This window comes from Lynx rufus, unplaced genomic scaffold, assembly GCF_022079265.1.
Source record: "Lynx rufus isolate CCGP_SWC_20201006 ecotype Redwood Valley unplaced genomic scaffold, mLynRuf1.p SCAF_7, whole genome shotgun sequence".
In the NCBI taxonomy this organism is placed as follows: Eukaryota; Metazoa; Chordata; class Mammalia; order Carnivora; family Felidae; genus Lynx; species Lynx rufus.
In genome coordinates, this window is record NW_025814889.1 from 134,819,837 (window position 1) to 134,845,878 (window position 26,042).

Here is a 26,042-nt window from a genome sequence, read left to right on the forward strand (position 1 = left end):
CCCATTCTGTGTCTCCCTCTCTCTCTGCCCCTCCCCCGTTCATGCTCTGTCTCTCTCTGTCCCAAAAATAAATAAAAAACGTTGAAAAAAAAAAAAATTTAAAAAAAAAAAAAAATAACAAAATACTTAGGAATGTCTGTGGTGACATGATGAAATTTCTAGAGGGTGTCTGAGGGGCTACCTTAGGCATACTCTGGTGCCTATACTTCTCTCGCCTCACCTCCCAACCCTTTTGTTTTCTAGGTTGGCTGAGGCAGCTGCTGAAGTACGATCTCTTTGTGTCTGTAATCATGAATGAGTCTTCACTGGCGGAAAGTACGGAGGGTGTTGAGGGGCCACCAGGAAAGACCTCACTGCCTTTGGTGCTCAAAAAGGTGCTTGTCTTGTGATTTCTGGTCTCTAGGTTCAATAACAAGGGAACTGGTATGGCTCCTGGGCCTTGTATCACTCCTATCTAAGATTTCTAAGGTGTTTTCGTACTGGCTCAAACAATATGCTGTTAGAGTACTCAAAGTACAGTTGACCCTTGAACAACATGGGGGCTAGGGGCCCTGATTTCCCCTGCAGTTGAAAATTCACATAGAACTTTTGACTCCCCCCCAAATTTAACTATTAATAGTCTGTTGACCAGAACCCTTACCAATAACATAACCAGTCGATTAACACATATTTTGTATGTTATATGTATTATATTCTGTATTCTTAAAATAAAATAAGCTAGAGAAAGGAAAATGTTATTAAGAAATTCATAAGGAGGTGGCAGACAGCCTCTCCTTTGCTCTCCCTTGTGGTATATATATTTTTTTTTTTTAATTTTTTTCAACGTTTATTCACTTTTGGGACAGAGAGAGACAGAGCATGAACGGGGGAGGGGCAGAGAGAGAGGGAGACACAGAATGGGAAACAGGCTCCAGGCTCTGAGCCGTCAGCCCAGAGCCCGACGCGGGGCTCGAACTCCCGGACCGCGAGATCGTGACCTGGCTGAAGTCGGACGCCCAACTGACTGCGCCACCCAGGCGCCCCTCCCTTGTGGTATATTTAATAAACTTCTATCTCCTTTGGAAAAAAAAATTCCTAAGGAGGAGAAAATATTTGGAGTACTGTACTGTATTTATCGAAAAAAATCTGCATGTAAGTGGACCCGTGCAGTTCAAACCCACGTTGTTCAAGGTTCAACTGTAGGTTTTATTTCAGTCGTGAATATTTATATACACACCTCCCCCTTAACATCTCGGCTGGCTGATAATGGAGAATATATGCAGCAACAGAAAGTAAGCTATCTCAGGTGTTTTAGTGATAAAACTCAAGCTTCTTAGCTTGGTACCTAGAGTCCTCTTTCTCTGGATCCTCCTTATCCCTTTAGTCTTATTAACCTATCTCTTCCACCCCACAATCCAGTGCTCCAGCCATATGTAATTTCTCCCTGGCCCTGCATATGCTAGGACATTCTGTCTTTGTGCCTGTGCATCTGCACTTCTCCTTTGCCTTTAAAGCCTTTCCCCTCTCCTTTGTCTGTTGATCCTTCAAGGCCTATAGGGTTCCTTTGTCTTCTTGGCTCCTTTAGGCAGAATGTGCCCTGTGTCATGGCTTCACTATATTGTGGTTGATCTACTGGGAGCTTCTTTAGGGCAGGACCTGAGTCTGGCTGTATCTCTGCAGTGCTCAGCACAGTGCTTGGCAGAGCTACTTGCGCTCATCTGATAGTGGGGATATCATTGATTGACTAGACTGTAGGACTCCTTCTGCAGGAAAGAGGAGGGGCCCTGGTCAGAAGTGGAAAATGGACAGTTGGGGATAGAAAAGGCGGGTATTAAAAAGCCAGGGTAAACTGCTCCTCCTTATTTCCCTGGGATGCCTCTAGAAAGGTCCATGCAAGGCCTGTGAACTTTGAAGAGCAAGTTCTGTGTCTCTGAATCATAAAATCTCAGATTGGGTTCTTTTCTGTGTTCATTTTTTTGCTGCCATCCTGAAGTCCATGGTGGCATCTGGTTAGAACATTTGATCCCAGGCTCAGCAGGACACAAGGTCTGTGTCCTCACAGTGCACTAAGGCAGCATAATGGTGGCAGGGACAGAGATTAGACAACACTTCCCTAGGGGGAGAGATAGGAATCTTGACTTAGGGGCCCTGGCCTCCACTCATATGTGGAGACTGTTCTTCTCTTGGCAACTTTGAATTATCAGTGTGTTATTTTACTACAGCAGCCAGCAAGGTTGGAACTAGGGTGAGATGAGTGAGATATTTCCCTTAGGTGTAAAATAAGGGGGTGCTAAAAACCTCAGCAATCAGGATAGTGTTTTAATGCAGTGTGTGTGTGTGTGTGTGTGTGTGTGTGTGTGTGTTTATTTATTTTTATTTATTTTTATTTATTTATTTATTATTTTTTTAAATTTTTAAATTTTTAATTTTTAAAAAAATTTTTAAAATTTTTTTAAATTTTTTAATTTTTTATGTGTGTGTGTATTTTATTTTATCTTATTTTATTTTTTTTAATTTTTTTTAACGTTTATTTATTTTTGAGACAGAGAGAGACAGAGCATGAACAGGGGAGGGGCAGAGAGAGAGGGAGACACAGAATCCGAAGCAGGTTCCAGGCTCTGAGCTGTCAGCACAGAGCCCGACGTGGGGCTCGAACTCACGGACCGTGAGATCATGACCTGAGCCGAAGTCGGACGCTTAACCGACCGAGCCACCCAGGCGCCCCTGTGTGTGTGTATTTTAAATCTGAGAGAGTGTGAGCCCATGAGCAGGGGAGAGGGGCAGAAAAAGAGAAAATCTTAAGCAGGCTCTGTGCTCAGTGCAGAGCCCAATGTGTGGCTTAATCCCATGACCCTGGGATCATGACCTGAGCTGAAATCAGGAGTTGGATGCTCAACCGGCTGAGCCACCCAGGCTCAATTTTGTATATATTTATGTATTTAAAAAATATATATATATATAGGGTTGCCTGGGTGGCTCAGTCGGTTGAGTGTCCGACTTTGGCTCAGGTCATGATCTCTCGGTTCGTGAGTTTGAGCCCCACATCAGGCTCTGTGCTGACAACTCGGAGCCTGGAGCCTGCTTCGGATTCTGTGTCTTGTTCTCTCTCTGCCCCTCCTCTGCTCATGCTCTGTCTTTCTCTGTGTCTCAATAATAAATAAACATTAAAAAAAATTTTTTTTAATATATATATATAATTAAAATTTTTTTAATGTTTATTCGTTTTTGAGAGAAGAGACAGAGACAGAGCATTGAGTGGGAGAGAGGCAGACACATAGAGAGACACAGAACTCAGTGCAGGCTGCAGGCTCCTCGCTGTCAGCACAGAGTCCAAAGTGGGGCTAGAACTCACGAATGGCAAGATCATGACCTGAGCCAAAGTTGGATGCTTAACCTTGACTGAGCCACCCAGGTGCCCTGTATGTATGTGTGTGTGTGTGTGTGTGTGTGTGTATATATATATTTTTTAAATGTATATATATTTTTTTTTTTTTGAGAGAGAGAGCATGAGCAGAGGAGGGGCAGAGAGAGAGGGAGAGAGAGGATCCAAAGCGGGCTCTGCACTGAAAGCAACAAGTCTGATATGGGGCTCAAACTCACAAACCATGAGATCATGACCTGAGCTGAAGTCGGATACTCAACTGACTGAGCCACCCAGGTGCCCCTGCAATATTTTCTTAAAAATCAAAGTTAATGCAAAAAAAAAAAAGAAAGTTAATGCATAGTGAACAAAATACCAAAATTTTAAATAAAGATAAGATCAACATATATCCTTTTATCTCTGTTCTGGCATATTTGTCAGAGTCTGATGCTATTCCTTCCTGATTTTGGCTGGTAATCAACTTATTCTCCCTTAATTCAGATCCCTAGGAATATATTGTCAATGTTTGTGTCTCTTCTGTTGCAATGTTGATCCATTCATTTAGTCAAATATATACTGAGCACTAATATGAGGTGTTAGTTACTGTGTTAGGCACTGGGAATATCATGGTATGTAAACAGACAAGTTCCTTACCTTTGCATGGTCTCCTGGGGAAGGCAGGTAATAAACAAGCAAATGAACAAGCAAAGTATTCTACTTTTGCTATAAAGGAAACAAAGAGGAGATGAGATAGTAGTGAGGAAGGCCAGCTACAGGTTGAGTGGTAGGCAGGGCCTCTCTGAAGGGTTGACACTTGAGCTGATGCTTGAAGATTTAAAGTCAGCCAGTGATCAATTATACCTCAATGAGGCTGAAAATAAGTAAATTAAGTAAGTAAGCTAGTGATATGAAGAGTGGGCAGAAAAGTATGTCAGGCAGAGGGAACAGCAAATAAAGGCTAGAGGAAGAGAGATGCCTGATGTGTTCTAGGAGCAGATGGAGGCCAATGGGATGGATGGTGGGTGGAATGTGATGTGGCCCAAGATGAATTTACACTTGATCTTAGCCAAAAGGCCAAGAAGTGATAGCCTAAGATGAGTCTAGAGATTGAACAGGAAAAATCATGCTAGTCCTGATGGGTCACGGTAAATAATTAGGATCTTTTTAAAGACAGATGTTCATAATTAATTTTGTTTATGATGAAAAATAGGTTTGGAGTATTTTCTTTCTCAACACAATAAGGAACATGCACTTTAAGCCAAGAATTGTTGTTTTTGCTTAGCAGTTAAATACCATTTTTCTTTTTTTTTAAATTATTTATTTTTTAATGTTTTTTACCTTTGAGAGAGAGAGCGAGAGAGAGAGAGAGCATGAATGGGGAAGGGGCAGAGAGAGACACACACACACATAGAATCTGAAGCAGGCTCCAGGCTCTGAGCTGTCAGCTTTGAGATCATGACCTGAGCCGAAGTTGGACGCCTAACTGACTGAACTCCTAATATCATTAGGAACTCCCAGGTGCTCCTAAATATCATTTTTTTTAAGATAAGTTTTTTGTTTTTTGTTTTTTTTTTTTTTTTACATTTTAACAGCTCTGAAATTGGGAGACATTTTACCATCAGTGCTGTGTTATAGCTTAATAATAGCTCTTTTACTCTTAGTGGTATATAAACTAATGGTTTACCTTACATCAGTAGCATTTTAAGATACATGTCATTTCCTATATAAAATAGAAGATAAAGATTAATGCTGTATAGAAACCCCTTTGCATACTAATAGAAAGGCTGATCATGTGTCCATATTCAAGCCTGACATAACTGAGATGGGTTTAAGCTTGCAGTCCTCAGATGCCTCTCTACCAGATATGAATGTGACTTGGTCGTTTTCCTTTGCAACTCTAAAACCAGGCACACCCTCCTTTGTGGCTCATGATATATGTTCTACTCATCATTTTCCCCTAGAATTCCAGTTTCTCCTACACTTAAAATCTGGGAGCACCTGGCTGGCTTAGTCAGAGGAGCATGTGATCTTGATCTCGGGGTCTTGAGTTTGAGCCCCAGGTGGCGTATAGAGACTACTTAATAAATAAAACTTAAAAGAAATATGTAGTTGCAATTAACCCTTTCCTTGATTTCTGAAAGTGCTATAGGACTTCTGATAGCTATGGTGTCCAGTAGGACTTTGGAAATTCATTGAAATGTTTTGAGTAGTGGAATAATCTGATCTAAAATTTGATGGAGGAGGCATCTCTGTTGTAGGAGGATGCCTAAATTTGGATGTGGCTGACATAAGTTTCTGCCTTACCTTTTCCACTTACTAGCTATGTGGCCTGGAATAAGTGACTTAACCTCTATGAGCTTTAATTCCTTCCTCTGTGTGTTGAGAGTCTCCAAGACCACCCCCAGGTTCAATGGTTCACTAGCAGGGCTCACAGGATTCAGTAAATAGTCATACTCATGCCCCTTATTACAGTGAAAGAATACAAAGCAAAATTGGCAAAGAGAAAAGCTGTGTGGGGTAAAATCTGGGGGACAACCAGGCACAAGCTTTTAAGAGTCCTCTCTCCGTGGAGTCAGACAAAGATGCACTTTATTCCTTCAGCAATCAACTGTGGCAACACATGTGATTTGTTGCCTGGCAGAGAAGCTTATTAGAGTCTCAGTGCCCAAGATTTTTATTGGGGGCAGACTGATCATGTAGGCATCCTCTGCCTAGTACAACCAAAGTTGTACAGAATCCCAGGAGGAAAAGCAGGTATTCAGCATAAACTACATTGTTTGTACAAATAGTTTAGTCACAGAGAGTCAATATTAATGGTTCAGGGAGTGGTGGGAGCCCTCCTAAAATCCAACTTCCCAAACCCAGTCAGTGTTCAACCTTATAGACAGGCCTTTCTAAGGATAACAGTCTCAGGCCTGCTATGTTGGTTCCTTTCAGCACACCCTGTAGAGTGAGGCTCATGGTAGAACTTTCCCCTGGTATGTTTCAGGCTTGTTGCAAGCATCAAAACCAGATGAGGGCTGTGAAAGTAGTTCTGTTAATGAAGGCCCAAACCCTTCCTGGTGACAGTTTTAGTGTCCTTTGAGTGCCATTGTGTTCTTTTGTTCTGTTTCTCAGCTGCTGTTCTTCAGGCAGACTCCTTTCCATAATCTAGAATTTGCTCTCCCTGAGTACCATCCTTGTGCCTGGTGCCATCTAGTGCAGGAGGGATTCAGAGAGGAATTGGGCTCTTGCCCTGTGGCACTCAGGCTGCTACCCTCTACCTGTCAGTGGTGTGACTTCAGCACTTTTTGCTGCCTGTTTCTCCAGCTTCTCCTCTCTAGAGATGAGACTCTGCAGGTGGCCAGTGCCCACTGTATAACTGCGGTGCTGGTCCACTCTCCAGCGAAGCATGCCCCAGCCTTCATCCATGCCGACATCCCAGGTAGGGAGCTCCATCTAATCTCCTCTGAGGGCCCTGGGGTTCTGACTGGAGACCCTTGAGTCACACAGCGGTAGCTGTGCTACTGGGGTTCTTTGATAATACATTCTGGAGGGATGGGCTGGTGGCAGGCTCAGTTGTACAGGACAGACTCTAGGAAGTAGGCCTCATAAAGTGAATCCTCTTGCTATGCACCTCTTAGATGACCTTGAGCAATTTGTTACTGATCTTTGTCATTTATTTGACCATCTAGGAAAAAGCACCTAGTGTGAGGTGGTGGAAAGACCTGTGGACAGGAAAGCAAAGGGAACTAATGTTTCTTGAGGGCTTGTCATGACCAGGAAATATGCCCTGAAGTGCACTGTAAGTGCTGCCACGTTCAGGTTCTCATCTTTGCTGTTTTATGGATAAGGAAATTGAGGATCAGAGAAGGGAAATGACTGGTGTAAATTTATAAGGCTAGTCACTGACAGAGAAGGGATATGAAATCAAGCCTCTCTGGCTTTAAAAACTTTTCTCTGCATCCTGCTATTACTCATCCTGAATTCCAGTCCCACCTCTACCACTAACAGTACCTCTCTCTGGGTCTCAGTTACCTCATCTTTTAAAAAGATGAGGTTAGATCCTAACCCTGAGGTTATTTTCCAGGCTTATCTGTGAATTCATGATCATGTCTCATGGAGAGGGTGTGTAAAGAGATGAAGTAATAGGTGTGAGATGCTGAACGAATCCATGGCCCTAGCTTTAGTTAATGGATCGTGATCACGCAATGGTCATCCATTGTTTTCTCCCCTCTTCCGGCCAGAGTTCCTCTTTGAGCACCTTTCCTCTTCCAGCGAAGTGCTCGTCTGGTTCAGCTATAACTGCTTGATACTTCTGGCGGAAGAGCCCCTCTTCTTTTCCAAGTGCCACACGGTGTATGGTGAGTGATGTGAGTCCTCCACGAGCTCTGGGTAGGGTGGTCAGCACTTTGAAGTTGGGTAGTAGTGAAAATGACAGGGGGCTAGCCTATACCTTGGAGGGATGGCTGGGTCTGGTCATCTCTATTAGCCCAAACTCATTACCAGATTCCATATGGAAGCAATGATATCCAGACAGTTCCCCTCACAGATTGACAGAAGTATCTATGTTTGGCGAGAAAAAGGCACTCCTATTAGCTGCTGAATGAATTCCAATTGTACCTTAAGAACAACTTTACTCAGCCTTGGATTCAGTCCTTTTCTGTCCATCTAGTTAATCCCTAAGTTTTGCTGATTCAGCCTTTCAAGTTTTCTTGAAACTGTCCCTTCCTTTTCCTTCTTGGTGATACCTTCTTTGTCAGGGACTTTTTTTTTTTTTTTTTTAATGTGTATTTATTTTTGAGAGACAGAGAGACAGAGAACAAGTTGGGGAGGGGCAGAGAGAGAGAGGGAGATACAGAATCCGAAGCAGGCTCCAGGCTCTGAGCTGTCAGCACAGAGCCCGACCCGGGACTCGAACCTGTGAAATGTGAAATTATGACCTGAGTGGAAGTTAGACACTTAACCAACTGAGCCACCCAGGCGCCCCTTGTCTGGGACTTTTTATATCCTGTCTGGATTTTTAGGCAGGGCGCATTCAGTCATTCATTTTATATTCTGTGTTCCTGTTCTATTCCAGGCACCAGGCTAGGACCTAGAGATTTAGGGATACATATAATGTGGTCCCTGTCCTCTGGAAGGGGAGAGAGATATAAACAAGCTGATTAGGGCTCTGCTAGAGGAAAATACAGGGGATATGGGAGGTCAGTGGAGGCCCACAGCTCTGCCTGAGGCCCACAGCTCTGACTTGACTTTTGAGAAAGAATAGGAGTGTGTCTAGTAGAAAAGGCACAACTTGGTCAGTAGACGTTCACTGAATACCTTGAGTACCAGGGCCTGTGCTATGGCTTGTGCTGGGTTTCAGGGAGACAGAGATGAATCAGATAAGGGCCCGCCCTCAAAGATCTCACAGTCCCATCCCATCAGTTCAACCTTGTCAGGGCCTCTCCATGAGGGGTCACCAGCAAAAATGTGCTACCCAGAACCTCTTACTTCTCCTGGGCAGGCATTGAAGAAACTACCAACTACTGATCCTTGGCCTCTGCCATGTCATTTTGAAATAGGGATTGAGTCAGTGGTGAGGAGCCTACAGGGAAGCCTGCGGATGAACAACACAGAGCTACATAAGGAGGGCCTGCTGCTTTTTGCTGAGATCCTCACTCGGTGAGCGAAGTGATGTGAAATTGACCTGTAGGAGCCAGACTGGAGAAGGAAAGAAGGTGGAGTCAGTGACAGGCATTCACTTACTCATTGCTCATTTACCATTTCTTAGGCAGCCAGAGGAGATCAAACTGTTCACAAGCTCAACCATGTGTAGAGATGCTGGCCGTGCCCTCCAAGAGGCAGTAAATAGCCCTGTGCTGGAAGTGGCTGCTGAGGCAGTGAAGGCCATTTCTGCCTTTCTGAGGTGAGAGACCCAGGTGGGCTGAGCTTTCTACCTCTGCGTGTCCCGCAGGCCAGGTCAAGTCAGGGAAGCTTCTGGGAGGTACTTGTCCTTTGGGTCAGGGAATCAATCAATCTTCCCTTCCTTCCTTCCTCCCTCCCTCCCTTCCTTCCTTCCATTTATTTCAATAAAATATATATATATATATATTTTTTTTCCAGGAATAGACTTTAGTGATTCATCACTTACATTTAACACCCAGTGCTCTTCCCAGCCAATGTCCCCCTTAATGCCCCTGACCCCTTTAGCGCTTCCCCCCACCTAACACCCCACCAGCAACCTTCAGTTTGTTCTCTGTATTTAGGAGTCTGTTATGGTTTGTCTCCCTCTCTGTTTTTATATTATTTTTACTTCCCTTCCTATATATTCATCTATTATGTATCTTAAATCCCACATATGAGTGAAATCATATGATATTTATCTTCTTCTGACTGACTTATTTCACTTAGCATAATACACTCTAGTTCCATCCACGTTGTTGCAAATGGCAAGATTTCATTTTTTTTCATCGCTGAGTAATATTCCATTAAATATATATACCACATCTTTTTTATCTGTTCATCAGTTGATGGACATTTGGGCTCTTTCCATACTTTGGCTATTGTTGATAGTGCTGCTATAAACATTGGGGTGCATGTGCCCCTTCGAATCAGCATTTTTGTGTCCTTTGAATAATTCTCTAGTAGTGCAGTTGCTGGGTTGTAGGATAGTTCTATTTTTAACTTTTTGAGGAACCTCCATACTTTTTTCCAGTGTGGCTGCACCAGTTTGCATTCCCACAAGCAGTGCAAAAGGGTTCCCCTTTCTCCGCATTCTTGCCAACATCTGTTGTTGCCTGAGTTGTTAATTTTAACTATTCTGACAGGTGTGAGTTGGTATCTCATTGTAGTTTTGATTTGTATTTCCCTGATGATGGATGATGTTGACCATTTTTTCATGTGTCTTTTAGCCTTCTGGATGTCTTCTTTGGAAAAGTATCCATTCATGTATTTTGCCCATTTCACTAGTTTTTTGTTTTTGTTTTTTTTTTGGGGGGTGTTGAGTTTGATAAGTTCTTTATCTTATATGTCATTTGCAAATATCTTCTCCCATTCCATCGGTTGCCTTTTAGTTTTGCTGATTGTTTCCTTTGCTGTGCAGAAGCTTTTTATCTTGATGAGGTCCCAATAGTTCACTTTTGCTTTTGTTTCCCTTGCCTCCGGAGACATGTCAAGTAAGAAGTTGCTGTGGTCGAGGTCAGAGGTTGTTGCCTGTTCTCTCCTCTAGGATTTTGATGGCTTCCTGTCTTACGTTTAGGTCTTTCATACATCTTGAGTTTATTTTGTGTATGGTGTAAGAAAGTGGTTCCAAGTTCATTCTTTTGCATGTTGCTGTCCAGTTTCCCAGCACCATTTGCTGAAGAGGCTTTTTTCCTTGGATATTCTTTCCTGCTTTGTCAAAGAGTAGTTGGCCATAAGTTTGTGAGTCGATTTCTGGGTTTTCTATTCTGTTCCATTGATCTATGTGTCTGTTTTTGTGCCAGTACCATACTGTCTTGATTACAGCTTTGTAATATAACTTGAAGTCTGGAATTGTGATGCCTCCTGCTTTGGTTTTCTTTTTCAAGATTGCTTTGGCTATTCGGGGTCTTTTCTGGTTCCATACAAATTTAAGATTGTTTTTTCTAGCTCTGTGAAGAATGCTGGTGTTATTTTGATAGGGATTGCATTGAATATGTAGATTGCTTTGGGTAGTGTTGACATTTTAACAATATTTGTTCTTCCAATCCATGAGCATGGAATGTTTTTCCATTTTTTTGTGTGTCATCTTCAGTTTCTTTAATAAGCTTTCTATAGTTTTTAGTATATATATTTTTCACCTCTTTGGTTAGGTTTATTCTTAGGTATTTTATGGTTTTTGGTGCAAGGGAAATTTTCATGAATTTTTTCTTTCCAGTACGTTATTTACTCTGTTCTCTCTTTCTGGAACTGCCATTCCAATGTTGGACATTCTGGATGGGTCCTTTAATTTTCTTTGTTTTCTGAAAGCTTTTCTTTTTTTTTTTTCATTATGCACTAGTTTCTGGGAAATTTTATTGACTTTATGTTTCTTGAAAATTTTTTTTTAATGTTTATTTTTGAAAAAGTGAGAGAAAGCGTGAGCGGGGGAGGAGCAGAGAGAGATGCACACACAGAATCTGAAGCAGGCTCCAGGCTCTAAGCTGTCAGCCCAGAGCCTGATGCAGGGCTCGAACTCATGAGCTGTGAGATCATGACCTGAGCTGAAGTCAGACACTCAACCGACTGAGCCACCCAGGTGCCCCAATTGACTTTATCTTTCAGCCCTTCATTTGTGTGTTTTATTTCTGCTTTCATATTTAATTTGGAAGAGTTCTTTCCAATTCTCTGCATTTTTTTAAATTTTAAAAATGTTTATTTATTTATTTTGAGAGAAAGAGAGCACATGAGTGAGGGAGGGTCAGAGAGAGAGGAAGAGAGAGAGAATCCCAAGCAGACTTCGTGCTGTCAGCACAGAGCCTGATGTGGTGTTTGGACCCACAAACCATGAGGTCATGATCTGAGCTGAAATAAAGATCAGATGCTTAACCAACTGAGCCACCCAGGTACCCCTTAATTTTTTTTAAGTAAGCTCTATGCCCAATGTGGGGTTTGAACTCATGACCCTGAGATCAAGAATCGCATACTCCACTGAGCCAGCCAGACACCCCATCTGCATGTTTTTACATAGCATTTTATTCTATTTATTTCATGGATATAATTTTTTAAAACTTTTAGTCAAGATTTTTCTCCTACTTCCTTTCTACTAATTGTTATTTTTGCCTAAAATGTTCTTCCCTAAAATCTTTGCATGAGTGGCTTCTTCCCATTATCATTCAGGTCGCATTCAGAGCATCCTTCCCTAACTAATCCATTAGGCTGTTATATAGCACCTATCAAACACTTGATGTTCTTGTTTATTCTTTTGTTTTGTGTCTCTCCTCATTATAATAATAATAATCTCCAAAAGATCAGGGACCATGTCAATTTTTTTACTACTATAAGCCTCATTTCTGGAAGATAGTGTATAAATGAAGGATGTCAAAATAGATGGTAAGACTAAGAGATCTTAGGGTCAGGATGGAAATTATAACTTAGAAAGATGCTGGATATCTTGAAAAAAAAGTAATGGAGGAAACTTGAATAAATTCTGTTTCCATGTTTTCCCTTCTAAAACTCTAACAAAGTAATATATTCAAATAATAAAAAATAAAATATACAGGTATATAATGGAAAAGAACAGTCTCCTGTCCCCACTTCCTAAAGGAAACTAACTTTAATTCATTTTGGTTTTAATTCTGGTGATTATCTCCCTACATCTAAACAATATGCTTATAATGGTGCTACTTTGTCAATTTAGGACATTATTCATTGAATCACCAGTAAGAAAGACCAAGATTTAGTTCATGTTATTTTGTCTTCTCTACATTTCCTTGGCATTTTTGCCAACATAATATTTTATGTTTTCAAACCTTTAAATAGTATACTTAAAACTTGTATTTCTTGTTCCCTCAACTTGAAGAGCTTTCTCTTGACTCCCCACTTGGTTAGCTGAGTATATTAGCGTACAACTTTTCCTTTCTCCTCTCCTCTCTACCTTCTACTTCTCGATGTCAGCCAGCTATACCTTTAATTTTACATGGTAAAGGTTAATATTTATAGTCTCTTTGTGACTATATTGAAGTCTTTGTGATTTGACTCTAGGTTGCTTCTAAAAATGGAAGCAAAAAATAACATTTATATTACAATGACTTCAGTCTGTCTCTTTTTCCCCTTTGTCCTTTCCTGGATTTGAATCTCTAAATCTGGGGCATGAATCTCAGTGAGGGTGAGATGAGAAACCAACAGAGTAACAAAGGTACGGAATAAGAGCAGTGTCAATTAGAGGTGTTCATGCAGAACTGGAGGTCTCCCAGGAGGCTAGTGTTATAGGGGACTGGTAGCTCCTTTCAGGCAGGAGGTGGATGATGAGAGAGATTTAGATTTGTGGAAGGACCATGTTGGGGGGGGAAGTATAGGGATTACTTAGGGTACAGTAGCTAGTCTAGCTAGCAGGTTGTGTGAAGGGAGTAGTACGTGAAGAAGCTGGGAAAGCTGAGTAGGTCAGAATTGTGGAGAGTGCTAGGTAGGAGGCGGTTATTAATCCTAAGATGATTTTACTTTTCATGTTAGTTTCCTAGAAGGTTTACTGAGGTGTTCCCTCTGAGGGAGAGTGTGGTTCAGTGGGTCTCTGGGAAGCACAACTGGAAGGAGGAATGAGGAGGGAGAATTGCTGAAAAGAATTTAAAGATGGCGGAACTAGGGATTGACAATCAGTGTAGGGTAAAAGCGTAGAGCTCCTAGAAGTGAAGAAAAAAAGGGAAATCAAGCCTTAACTGTATGCAGTGAACTGAGTGCCTGTTAGAAAGCCCAACAGATTACTGTCAGTGTTCAAAAAAGGGCCACGGCTGAAGGTTTACATAGGTTTCTCCTGAGTTACCGTGCTGGTTTGAATAGCACCCCTCTAAAATTCATGCTCACCCATAACCTCTGAATGTGACCTTATTTGGGAATAGGGCCTTTGATTGAATTAAAATGAGGTCACACAGTACGGGCTCCTAAATCCAAAGACTGGTGCCCTTATAAGGAGAGGGAGATTCGGACATATAGTAACAGTCACACACAGAGGGAAGGTACCCATGTGAAGAAGACATAGAAATGTGACTTCGGCTGTGAGCCAAAGGATGACAAAGATTGCTGGCAACCATCAGCAGCTGAGGGGGCAAGGCAGGATTCTTCCCTGGAGCCCTTAGAGGGAACCGACGCCTTGATTTCGGACTTCTGGTCCCTAGAACTATGAGAGCACAAGTTTCTGTTGTTTTAAGCCATGTAGTTCGTGGCAATTTGTTACAGCATCCCTAGGCAACAAATGCAGCTACCTTATACCCTGTCAAGTAGTCATTCATTCATTTAACATCTTTTTTAAAATTTATCATCAGTTTGTAATGCATCTAGCTCTGTTTAGGTAGCTGGACTCTGGCCTCTTAGAGCTTACAATTAGACTAGTCAATGACTCTTGCCTTCCTGAATCTGTGGAATATGAAGGCTCAAATGGACCTAAGTGTTACTTTCTATATTTATCCCATACTCACAATGATTGAATCTCCAAAAGTAGTTTCTAGTTTTTGCTTATAGTTTCTAAGAATGGGGAGTCACTCCTCCTAGATTTTCCCCTTTACCTCTACAGAGTTTGACTCTTAGAACGTTCTTCCCTATTCTGAAATAAAGTCTGAGTCCTGATAACATTTACCTGTTGATTGTGGTTTTCCTTATCAAGGTAACAGAGCAAATTTGATCTCTCTTCTCCAAGAGAGCTTATCACTAAGTTGAGGACAGTGGCCATATACACCTCTTGATGCACCTTCAGTTCTAGATAATACTTCTTCACCAGGAGGCTCTTCTCTGTGAGAAAACCCTGTCTACTTAATAACAACAATAATAGTCATAGCTGCCATTTATAAGGGCTTACTATCTATTAAGCATCATTCTAAGTGCTTTATCTAATTTGATCCTTAAAATAATTTTATGAGGAAAGTACTATGATCTCTCATTTAATAGATGAGAAAACTGAGGGTTAGGGAGGATGAGGAATCTGCACAAAGTCATGCAGCTAGACAAGTGTTGGAACAAGTATTTTTATCAGATCAAATCCTGGACCCATCACACTGCCCCCCGCCCCCTTGCCTGAGAACCTGAGGGTATCTTGGACTACCTTTACCTTACCCTAAGCCTGCCTTTGTCTCTCTGGCTGCAGGAAGGACCACCAAAGTGCTCTCCCTGTGCAGTATAGGGAACTGCGGGCCTTGCTTGAAGCCATGCTGAACCGGTGTGCAGATTTTTCCCAGACTCCACTGAACAGGAGGCCCCTGGTCAGTACACTGCATGCAGCTTGTTCCTTCTGAAGATCATACTATAATGTGTTTTAAGAAGATAATTGCCTTACCTTTTTATGACTCTTTGTAGCTTTTTCTCATGCACACATATCTATAATGAGATTTTTTTTTCCCTCACTGCAGAGCTTTAAAGCTTAATAACTGCTATCCTCGTTTTTAAAGATTTGGAAACTGAAGCCACAGGATTAAATAATTTTTCTCTAAGGTCCAAAATTAGCAAGTACCTGAATTTGGATAGTAAATCCCAGGGTATTTGTACTGAAACCTACTACACTATACCACTTTGTGTTTTATATCATCCAAGCAGTTATGGTAAACGTGCTCACAAAATTATGTAAGGGTGGATTCACTAGAATCTTAGAAAGAGTCTGACTGATACGCAATGTATTGCAATTATTGGCTTTTAATGGTTCATGGACTGAACATAGCAGAAAGGATACAGTTAATGTGAATGCTGGTTATGTCTTTCAAAATTAACTTTGAAAACTAAGCTTTGCATACGTGATGGGGTGGGAGTTTCATGTGTGTTGGAGCAACTGATATGGGTATTATAGCCAGTTAGACTAATGTCCAACAGCCTGTGACAGCTTATATATATATATATATATATATATATATATATATAGAATAGAATATATGTATAATAGAATATGTGTGTGTGTGTATATATATATACACACATAAAATAGAACAAGAGCCGGTCCTGTGGTTCACAGGGGGACAGATGGTTAATGTTCCCTCTTCTACCATTTTTAAAAGAGCTATTAGGTGACTAGATTTGTGAGGATATAATCAAGATGCCCTGGAAAGTGTTAGATGTGTGGGAATGCCAGACTCCGGTGTGAGAGGAAGAGGTCTATAGTCCTCTAAGCACAGATTGAGACATAGAGTAGGTACTTGACTAACAGTGCCCACCTCTCCTTCTCACCTCAGGGCCATGCCTCCAGTAGAGATTCGAACAAGGCCATTCTGCGAAGGGGAAAGTTCCTCCTGAGCACTCTGGAGGGATTTAGAAATGCCTGCAGGTGAGGGACCCTCTGTGGTCTGAGGCAGTATTATAGAGGGTGGGAGTGGAAAAGAGTCAGATGAAGGATGAAATTCTAGAAGCAACACTTTATTTCTGATGCTTTGCTGCATAGTGAGAGGACTTTGGCTGGGGCAGAGGTTGGAGATGTGTGTATGTGGAGGGGTGTGTAGAGGTGATTTGAGGAAGAGGAGCAGGAGTAGGAGACTTCTAAAGATTCCCTCCTGGTGAAGTTTTTGTTACTATACAATGAGTCTCCTTGTACGTGAGACTCATGAATGTGTCTCATTTGGCTTTGTTCTTCTTCCCAAATAATGAAGCCCTATAGGTGTTTGCTGAATGCCGGTTGGACTAATTTAGTTCATATTAACAAAATTTGTCATATCTACTCTATGTCAGGCCTGTGGCTAGACAGTGGGAGTAGAAAGATAAATCAGATTGCCCTCTGCCCACAAGGACCTCACGGTGTCTTGGGGAAGAGGCAGTTTTGCATATATATATATATATATATATATATATATATATATATATTGCATATATATATTGCATATATATATTGCATATATATATTGCATATATATATATATATATATATATATATATGGAATTCATTAGGTTGTCACAATGTGGGGAAGGCATTCCTGGTAGAGAGAGCAGCATATATAAAGGGAAAGAGATATAAAACAGCAAGTAGCATGGTATGTTCAGGGAAGTACATGTGATAAGGTAGAAGAATCATGTATTATGAGAGAGGGGGTGGGGAGCACAAAACTGGAGAGGCATCCAAGGACCAGGTCCTCCCTCATTGAGTCCTCTTAAATTTTCTCCAGATCTGCTGATGGGGATACTTTCCCTGGACCCTGAGCTCAGGCGTCCCTCTGAGAGGATGCTTCTAACCTTTATGTTGTATAGGTAGTATGGATATGCTCACACATTGATTTCTTAGGTTGGCTATGGAATTCCAGAGCGAGCCTTCAGCCCACGAGAACCCATTCACAGCTCCTGGAGCCGAGAAGGAAGACACTTTGGAGGCCTTCTCAGAATTTCTTCTCAGTGCCTGTGACTCCCTTTGTATCCCCATGGTGATGGTGGGTTCCTCTGGGACACACATAGCATGAAGTTTGTAGAGGAGAATGTGAGGTTGAGCCAAGCCGAGAGACATAAGGCAGCGAGTACTCAACCAGACCTTCGGAGGGTCTCAGTAGTACTGTTCCTCAGCCAGTTTTCCTTTTCTTAAAAAAAAAGAAAACAAAGCGTGGGGCACCTGGCTGTCTCATTTAGTGGAGAGTGTGATTCTTGGTCTTGGGATTATGGGTTTGAGCCCCCCATTGGGTGTAGTGATTACTTAAAAATTTTTTAAAAATCTTAACCGCCCCCCACCAAAAACCCAAGATGTAGTGTTTCATTGTAAACCAACAGATGCCTCTTAAGTAAAAGTATAAAGCAGTAACAATAAAATAAATAGGTAGTGTTTATGAAGTGATAAATGCTTCGTATTCATTACCTAATTTGATCATCCCAATGACTGTGTGAGATGGGTGCTATAATATCCCCAAGTGAGGGGCGCCTGGGTGGCGCAGTCGGTTAAGCGTCCGACTTCAGCCAGGTCACGATCTCGCGGTCCGGGAGTTCGAGCCCCGCGTCAGGCTCTGGGCTGATGGCTCAGAGCCTGGAGCCTGTTTCCGATTCTGTGTCTCCCTCTCTCTCTGCTCCTCCCCCGTTCATGCTCTGTCTCTCTCTGTCCCAAAAATAAATAAACGTTGAAAAAAAAAATTAAAAAAAAAATATCCCCAAGTGAAAGATGAGGTTGTCTTGTTACAACAGTTGCAAAGCAAGTGCACAACAGTGCTGAGATTTGAACCCATGCATTCTTATGATTAGTAAAGAGCAGTGGTGAATGTCTGATTTAGGCCTCACTAAAGAACCCATATGTATTCTGTAAAATGAGATTTGGCCATTCTGAAGAGAGACCTGGTCCTAAAGAGCTTCGTTTTGAGTTGACTTGAGATAGTGGTGGTAGGAAGATCTGGGTCCGGAGCTGCTGACTGCTCTGATGACTTTGGATGAGTCCTCTCCTCTTTGAGGTTTGGTCATCCTGTGAACCTGTGAGAGGTCCCTTTTAGTCAGGGCACCTCCAAATACCTACTGGGAACAGTAGGTGGCAGCAGGGAGGCATCCTCTGGTTCTGGGGACAGAGAACATCTTTGAAGAAGCCTTTGAGCCAGCATGCCAGGGTCTTCAGGTGGGTAACTGTCAGAAGCCATGGGCTGCGTGCATGCTCTGATTGGTACTCAGGAGCAGTAACACTTGAGCAGTTTACATTGGTTTCCTCATCTGCTCTGCCTTCTTCCTAGACTTAGGAAGTGTTAAGAGTCAGATCTAGAACTAGAGGATAGAATTATATTATTCTTGCTTTCTACTTTTCCATATTTTACACATTTCTTTAATGAGCATTATTACCTTTCTAATTAAAAATTTTTTTGTTTAAAAACCAAAGGAAATGAGGCACCTGAGTGGCTCTGTCAGTTAGGTGTCTGACTCTTGATTTCAGCCTAGGTCCTGATCTCATGGTCATAGATTCAAGCCCTGTGTTGGACTCCATGCTGGGCATGAAGCCTACTTAAAAAAAAAAAAAAAAAAGGAAAGATATCTATAAGAATCATGTCTCTGATATCCAAGCTTTTACAGGTAGGGAAATGAGACACCAAGAGGGGAGGGGGTGGCTGACCCATGGGCACACAGCAACTTTGTGTAGAGCTTGGTCTTGAATCCAGGTTTCTCTACTCTTAATCCAGAGCTCTGTCTGCTACATCAGGCTGCCTCATGACTGACTGTTCAAAGATCACATGAAAAATAAATGTGAAGACAGTTTGTAAAGTATATGATTATTACTAAATGGCTATAGTCATAGGAACTTGAGTGTTATTGTGCATTATAGTTTAAAAAGTACTTTTTACACATCAGATATCATTTGTTTCCAGGAGGTAGGCCATGTTTTATTCTTTTTGGTACAGAGGCCCAGAAAGGTAATATGTCTTACACAACTTATTAAGTGGTGGGTATAACTCTTGGATGCAAGCTTGTGACTTCAGGTTCCCTAGCTCTTCTTGTGCCCTTCAAGTGAAAGGGGTTGGTCTGTTGTTGCTTGATTTGATGCCAGTTTTGCCAATGCTTTCTTCTTCAGAGGCTCAGTCCTGGTGGGCTGTGTTCTCCCTCTTGGTTCTTTGCAGAGGCACTCAGAGCAGGCCACCCAACCAAACTTGATGGAAGTTTTCCTCTCGATTCTACACAGTCTCTTTGTCATCGTTCCCCACATGAAGGAGAAATTCTCCAAGAAGCTCGGTAGGCAAGTATGGAAGTTGGGAGGGAGGCAGGTGCTTATGCTCAAAGAGAGCATAACCTGTGGGCAGGAGGTTTACGTAATCACTCAGAATCAATATCTGCACTCTTTCCAGTGTTCAGTGAGAGGGAATACCATTAAACAATCAAAGGTACTAAAAATTAAGTTTTCAAATTTATTGATACTTCTCTCAGAATATCAAGGAGGTTCCAGTTCAGAGTCCACAACATGCATCTTTCCGCATTGCCCTCATCCTTCACATTCCCTCAGACCTCACAGGATGTTCAGCATCTCTGACTCCTGAGTACTAAATGTCAGAAGTACCCCCAGCTATTGTGACACCTGGAAAACGTCCCCACGTACTTCCACATGCCTTCTGGGGGAGTGGTGGCACTCTGTGAAAGCTGCTGTCTGTGCGCTGAAGTGCCTTCCGGAAACTGAACCCCAGTGGCTATTGACTCCCTTGGCCTTCTCCAGGCCTTCTTGCATCTATTTATTTTCTTCTCTGACTAGCCATTTTGCCTCCTCAAGTGTAAACCTTCCTTTCTCACTTGTCCTGTTGTCACACTATAAATACTTCAACATGTAGAATAAGCCTAGGAGTCGGAGTCAGAGTCTCCTTTATTTTCCTTAGAAAGTAGGAGGGATGGTGAAAATGGGAAGGGGAAAATAGCCAAAAACAGAAAAGGGAGGAGAGAGAAATATAGTAATAACTAATGATAACTAATACTTATGACACTCTTATTATTGTCAGATACTGTTTTAAGTGCCTTACATGTATTAATTCATTTAGTTCTCATAAAAACCCAAGGGAGTATGTACTCTGATTATCTTCATTCTATGGAGAAGCATACTGAAGCTCAGAGAGGTTGAATAACTTGCCCAGGGTCACACTGGAAGTGGTGTGCCCAGGATTCAAATTCAGAGAATCTGGCTCTGGAGCCTGATTTCTTTCTGCATCTCGATGGTATGCTTGCGTCTTATCATTGCCATTTAATGTCTTCTTTTATTCCTATCACATAGTAGGCAGTGGAAAATCTACCACAAAGGAGTAGCCAGGACTCAGTCATGCAGGGCTTTGTTGGCCGTGTGAGGAATCTGGACTTTATCCTAGGAGTTTTGAGTCTAAAAGAAGGCGAGTTATAGGCTCAGCTTTCTGTTTTAGAAAGATCCTTTTTGGATCAGTGTGGACCATGAGTGAGAGGGAGGCAAGACTACAGACAATAGTTTAACCTCTTGCATTAACTCAGGTTGTGATAGGAACTAAACGAAGTGTTGGGAGTGGGTGCAGCAGTTGGATGTGGGGCAGGAGAGAGAGGGAACAGCTCAGGGTAATGCCTTGGGTTTTGGCTGCCATCTAGGTGGATGGTGGTGATTTTTATCACGAGAAGGCTCACCATAGGAGGATCTGATTTGGAAAGGCAGTAGAGGATGTGATCGGTTTGGGTCAGGATGAGCGTGAGATGCCTGTGAGACGTCCCAGCAGAGAGGTTAGGTAGGTGATTGACCGTGTCTGAAGTCAGGGGAAAGATCTGGTCTTTAGATACAGATATGCAAGTCTTCAGTATCTAGCCTTTCATTAACTCAACAAATACTGATTGGGCACTTACTTCATGAAAGGCGCCGTCCTGGGGCTGAGGATGCAGCAGTGAACAAAATAGAACCCTGTCCTTGTGGGGCCAACTGTCTAGTGGGAAGCAGCTGAAATCCTTCAAGGGAGTGTGTAAAATGAGATGATTAGAGGGAACCAGGACAGAATCAAGAGCAACATTTTAATGGCCACGAGAAGGAGGAAACACTAAAGGACACTGGTAAGGGACAGTTAGAGAAGTAGGGAGAAAACCAGAAGCGTATGACATTAGAAAAGCCAAGCAAGAGAGTTTTGTAGATTTGGGAGTAGTTGATGTGTCAAATGCATCCCAGAGGTCAAGGAAGATGAGGACTGAAATATGTTCATTGGATTTGGCATCATGGAGGCTGTTGGTGACCTTGGCCAGAGCAGTTTCTGTGACATAGTTGGGGTGGATGCCAGACTGTAGTAAACTGAAGAGTGAGTGCAAGGTGAGGCAGTAGAGACAGGATAGACAGCTCTTTGGGTAAGTTTGGTATGAGAGGAGGTGAGAAATGGGGGTATAATTGGAAGGGGACATGAAATTAGAGGGTTTTTTTACCCTCCAACACTAGAAACACTTATTCTGATTAGTAGCTGATAGAAAGGAGCAATAGAGACCTCCTGCTCCTCAGTAGAGCAAGGTCCTTGGAAAGAAGAAGGGGGCTGGATCCAGAGCTGGGGTGATGAGGGGCATGCCTTTTGCAATTGCCTCACAATTTGATTTGGGATATTGAGGGAGTTTCTTTTTTTTTTTTTTTTTTTTTTTTTAAATTTTTTTTTTTTCAACGTTTATTTATTTTTGGGACAGAGAGAGACAGAGCATGAACGGGGGAGGGGCAGAGAGAGAGGGAGACACAGAATCGGAAACAGGCTCCAGGTTCTGAGCCATCAGCCCAGAGCCCGACGCGGGGCTCGAACTCACGGACCGCGAGATCGTGACCTGGCTGAAGTCGGACGCTTAACCGACTGCGCCACCCAGGCGCCCGAGGGAGTTTCTGATTAATAGTCTAGGTCATCCTGGGGAGGTCCCTTGTCACAGCTCAGAGGGATCTTTGTTCTGTCCAAGCAAAGAACAGAAGACAGGAAACCCTTAGGAAGCTGAAGCTATTTCTCATAGAAAGTGGAAGTGGGAGCTTCTAGGAGAGAGTGAGAGGCTGTGTGGAAGAGGGGGAAAAAGCAGGACCTTTGTCATTAGCTCTTGTGGGTTGAGATTCTTACCCCCTCCTTTACTTACTTATTGACATTGGACAAATTAATTTTTTGTTTCCAGTGTCTTTAGCTAGACATGGTGATAATAGAATTAAATGAGATTATTATATATATATATATATATATATATATATATATATATATATATGTCTCCTGAATGATTCTACCTCTTAGTTATTATGACAACTGACCTATACTTCTTTTCTTCCTTCCATCCACTCTTTCTGTCTGCCATACTTCAAGAGCCAAGAAGATCCAGTCTTGGGATGTTGGATGGGTGCAACTTCAGAAGTGTAGATCTCTGGGGGGCAGTGGCAGAGAGGAGGGGGTGTGGAGAATGGTTGTGTACAGGGAGATCTATGCAGATAGAACAGGATTGGGGCCCAACCTGCAAGAGAAAAGAAGGAAGCAGGCAGTGCCAGCCAAGAGGGGGCAGAGGCCCTGAATAGGGGGTGGAGAAACTCTGGGTCCCTGAGATACTGGGCCAAGAGCCCCTTCCAGCAGGAACCCTGTGTGTCCCCTCCCTGGAGGGAGTCATGAGTTGAAGTGTGTCCCAGAAAGTTGCTGTGAAACTCTGAGGGATGAATTTCCTGCCATATGCTTTAGCCCCAGGATAGAACACAGATTGTCCCCAAGTCTGAAGCTGGTGCAGTGGGACCTCTTGATGTTCTTGTCTAGACTCCTGCTTTTATAGGGGCGCAGGATGGGCAGGACAGAAGTCAGATTTGACAGGGAAGCTTGGCGCAGGATGTGGGGAGACTGGGAGGAGGCAGGTAGTGCAGGGGCCTGGGCCAGGGTCATCAACTAACACAGAACCTGTTACCTGACCTCAGGCGTGAGAACCAGTCCTTCCCCACAGGCATTCAGAGATGGGGATAAAGCAGTGACTACCCTTTGTTCTTCCTGAGTCTGAAACTGGGTTATTTTCTACAATGTTGGAAGAAGGGATAGAACAAGCAGATATGTCTTTCCTAGGTCATTGTCAAACGTCCCAGATTATAATGGAAGATGAACATTTATTCAACACCTACTCCACAGTGCAGTGCTAGGCATTTGTTAGATAGTCTATGTACACTTATCTTACTCAGCTTCACAACAACCTGTGAGGTATAGATATTGAAACCGAGTCGCAGAGAAGTTAAATACGTGTTCCAGGATGACCCTAGTAGTATTGTCGGAGCAAATTTTGAACCTAAGTCTACATGACTCCAAAATTAGTACTCTTTGGTACCACTCAACTTTGAGAATTTCTGTAACGAGTCTGGTTTAAATTGCTTTCTGCTTTCTTCCTACTTCTCAAGCTTCCTCATCTTTCATACGATTAACCCTGGAACTGAAGGCCAGGTTCTGCAGCAGCCTAAGGTATGTATGGTTTCAGGCGCCAGTGTCCTTGTCTGGACAAGTGGAAATTTCTGACTGGTGTGGTTTAGTCATAGGACCATGGGGAGGATTGACACCATGTCGGAATTGCTCAGCACCTGGTGGTGTGAGCTGGACATGCTCCTGTAGCTTTTATTTCATCTGGTTCTGGTAAGACACTCATTCCATGTGATACTTGGACAGGCACCTGTTACATCAAAACTGGAAGGGCTCTTGGAGATCATTTGTCTAACTCCTCAGTTTACAAATGGGGAGACAGAAGCCCTCAGAGGGTAGTGAAAGCAGTGCCCACAACGACAGAGCCACGTGCTGGTTGCTGCCAGCCCACCATTTCCAGAGGAAATGTAGAGAGGTTCAAAGTCAAGAGGTGGCTACTTCAGTCTCTGTCTTGTTAAGTTTCTAGAGTAATCTTCTGTTTCTTCCCATTTATGATTTGCCAGCTGTCTCTGCATTTACTTGACAGATTCCATTTGTTATTGCCTACAGCCTGCAAGATGACCACAATATAGTATCTAGCTCTCCTTGCATATCTCTGAGTGGAACGCGCAGCCTTCAGGAAGGAATACCTTGACCACCCATCTTGGGTTCAACAGCTTCCTTTTTTTTTTTTTTTTTTTTTTTTCCAGGACTCTGAAGGCCTTTCCTGAACTAGGAGCACTTTTTTTGTTTTATGTTTTGTTAAATTGGGGTTCGGTAGCCCTCCCTGATTTATTTTTTCAGTAAAATTTTAGCGAATGCCTGTGTGCCTAAGTTACAGCTGTAGCAGCGGGTTCCATATTTATTATTCACAGCCACCTCCAGAACTCTTCCTCCTGGGCCGTGGTTAGAGTTTCACTGGGCTCTGGCACAAGGCAGTGGTGTCCCAGTATATGGCAGGGATAATGCTGTCCCAGCCAAAGTAGCAATGTCTTCTCTCTTGTTCTCTTTTCCTTTCCACCCTCTAAGTCACTCAGATCTAAATCAGGTATGTTCCAGTTTCCTCTATGACATGAGCCTCAACCTCCTGTCAGCTCCAGAGAAGACAGAGCCACCTTCCCAAGAAGGTAAGATGCTGCAGCTTGACCACTTATCAGGCTCATGGTGGTCTCTTACGGTCTGGATGCCTTTGTTGATAGGCTGGGTAGTGAGTCAGAATCATAATTATCTCTTTGCTAGAAGCTGCCCAGAGGAACCATGAAATCATGGAATGATGAGACTATAGGCTGACACCTAGGGAGATAAGATAACCGAATCAGGAAACAATAGAATCCAAGATTCCTGGACCCTTAGACTCTAAGGGTTGAGAAGGACCCCAAAGCTTATCAAGCCCAGGTCTTCACCCTGGCCTTCTCCTCTTAACATCCCTCACACCAGACCTTTCCCTCCCTGCTTGTTACATTCCGAGACTTCTGCTCAAAATACCTTGAATGGTCTGTTCCATTTTTGTTTGTTTGTTTGTTTCTTCATTCAAGAAATATTTCTTGAACATCTACTGTGTGTCAGACTCTATTTCAGGTTATGGTGACACAGCTCCAATGTCCCGTCCTCATGGAGTGAGAGAGAGAGAGAGAGAGAGAGAGAGAGAGAGACAATAAACACATATATGCAATGTCATAAATGAGTAGGTGCTATGAAAAAATAAAACTGGGCAGAGGGATAGAGGGTGATGAAGGGAGAAGATAGGTGGTCAGAGAAGGCTTCTGTGAGGAGGTGGCATGTTAGCAGAGGTCTGAATGCAATGAAGGAGGCACGTGCAGAATCGAGGCGGGGGAACAGCAGATGGGGGCTGAGAGCTGAAGTCACCCCCCCACCCCCACCCCGGTTGAATATACATAGAGCTTCCCTACATGCCAGGGGAGGCCTGAGTGCTGCTGTGGATACAATGATAATTATGATATGTTCCTCTGTCCTAAACCTCTTTTGGTATAACATAAAACAATTTAATCATTGTTCTATTCATTTATTCAACAAATACGACACCTTCTTTGTGGGTAAGACTTGGTACTGGCCATGTTTCTTCTTTTTACATTTACAAAGATGTGTCATCTCCCCCCACTTCCTAAACCTCTCTTCCTCCTTTGTTTTTTCTCCAACGCTGTGCTGAGAGAGACAGAAGCCCAGGCGAGTATTTTCATTCCTTCCCACATGACTTGGCTCCTAATTCTATGCCAGCCTCTCCTCTCTGCCTGGTACCCTGCTCTATGCCTGCCCAGGTGTGGTCTGGCCTGCAGAGAGACTAGCACAACTACTTCTGCCATGATGGTAGC

At 42.7% G+C, this 26,042-nt stretch overlaps 1 protein-coding gene across 1 annotated transcript in view; it reads left to right on the forward strand.

The window, feature by feature from the left end:
* The window catches only part of MEI1 (meiotic double-stranded break formation protein 1), a 79,075-nt gene that overhangs the window by 10,042 nt on the left and 42,991 nt on the right, over positions 1-26,042 (forward strand). Inside the window, exons 7-17 of the mRNA XM_047067299.1 lie at positions 244-374; positions 6,650-6,764; positions 7,567-7,683; positions 8,884-8,983; positions 9,093-9,227; positions 15,093-15,207; positions 16,165-16,256; positions 17,202-17,343; positions 19,486-19,597; positions 23,718-23,778; positions 24,742-24,839. Coding sequence (XP_046923255.1) covers positions 244-374; positions 6,650-6,764; positions 7,567-7,683; positions 8,884-8,983; positions 9,093-9,227; positions 15,093-15,207; positions 16,165-16,256; positions 17,202-17,343; positions 19,486-19,597; positions 23,718-23,778; positions 24,742-24,839 — 1,218 coding nt within the window. The remainder of the gene's footprint in view (positions 1-243; positions 375-6,649; positions 6,765-7,566; positions 7,684-8,883; positions 8,984-9,092; positions 9,228-15,092; positions 15,208-16,164; positions 16,257-17,201; positions 17,344-19,485; positions 19,598-23,717; positions 23,779-24,741; positions 24,840-26,042) is intronic.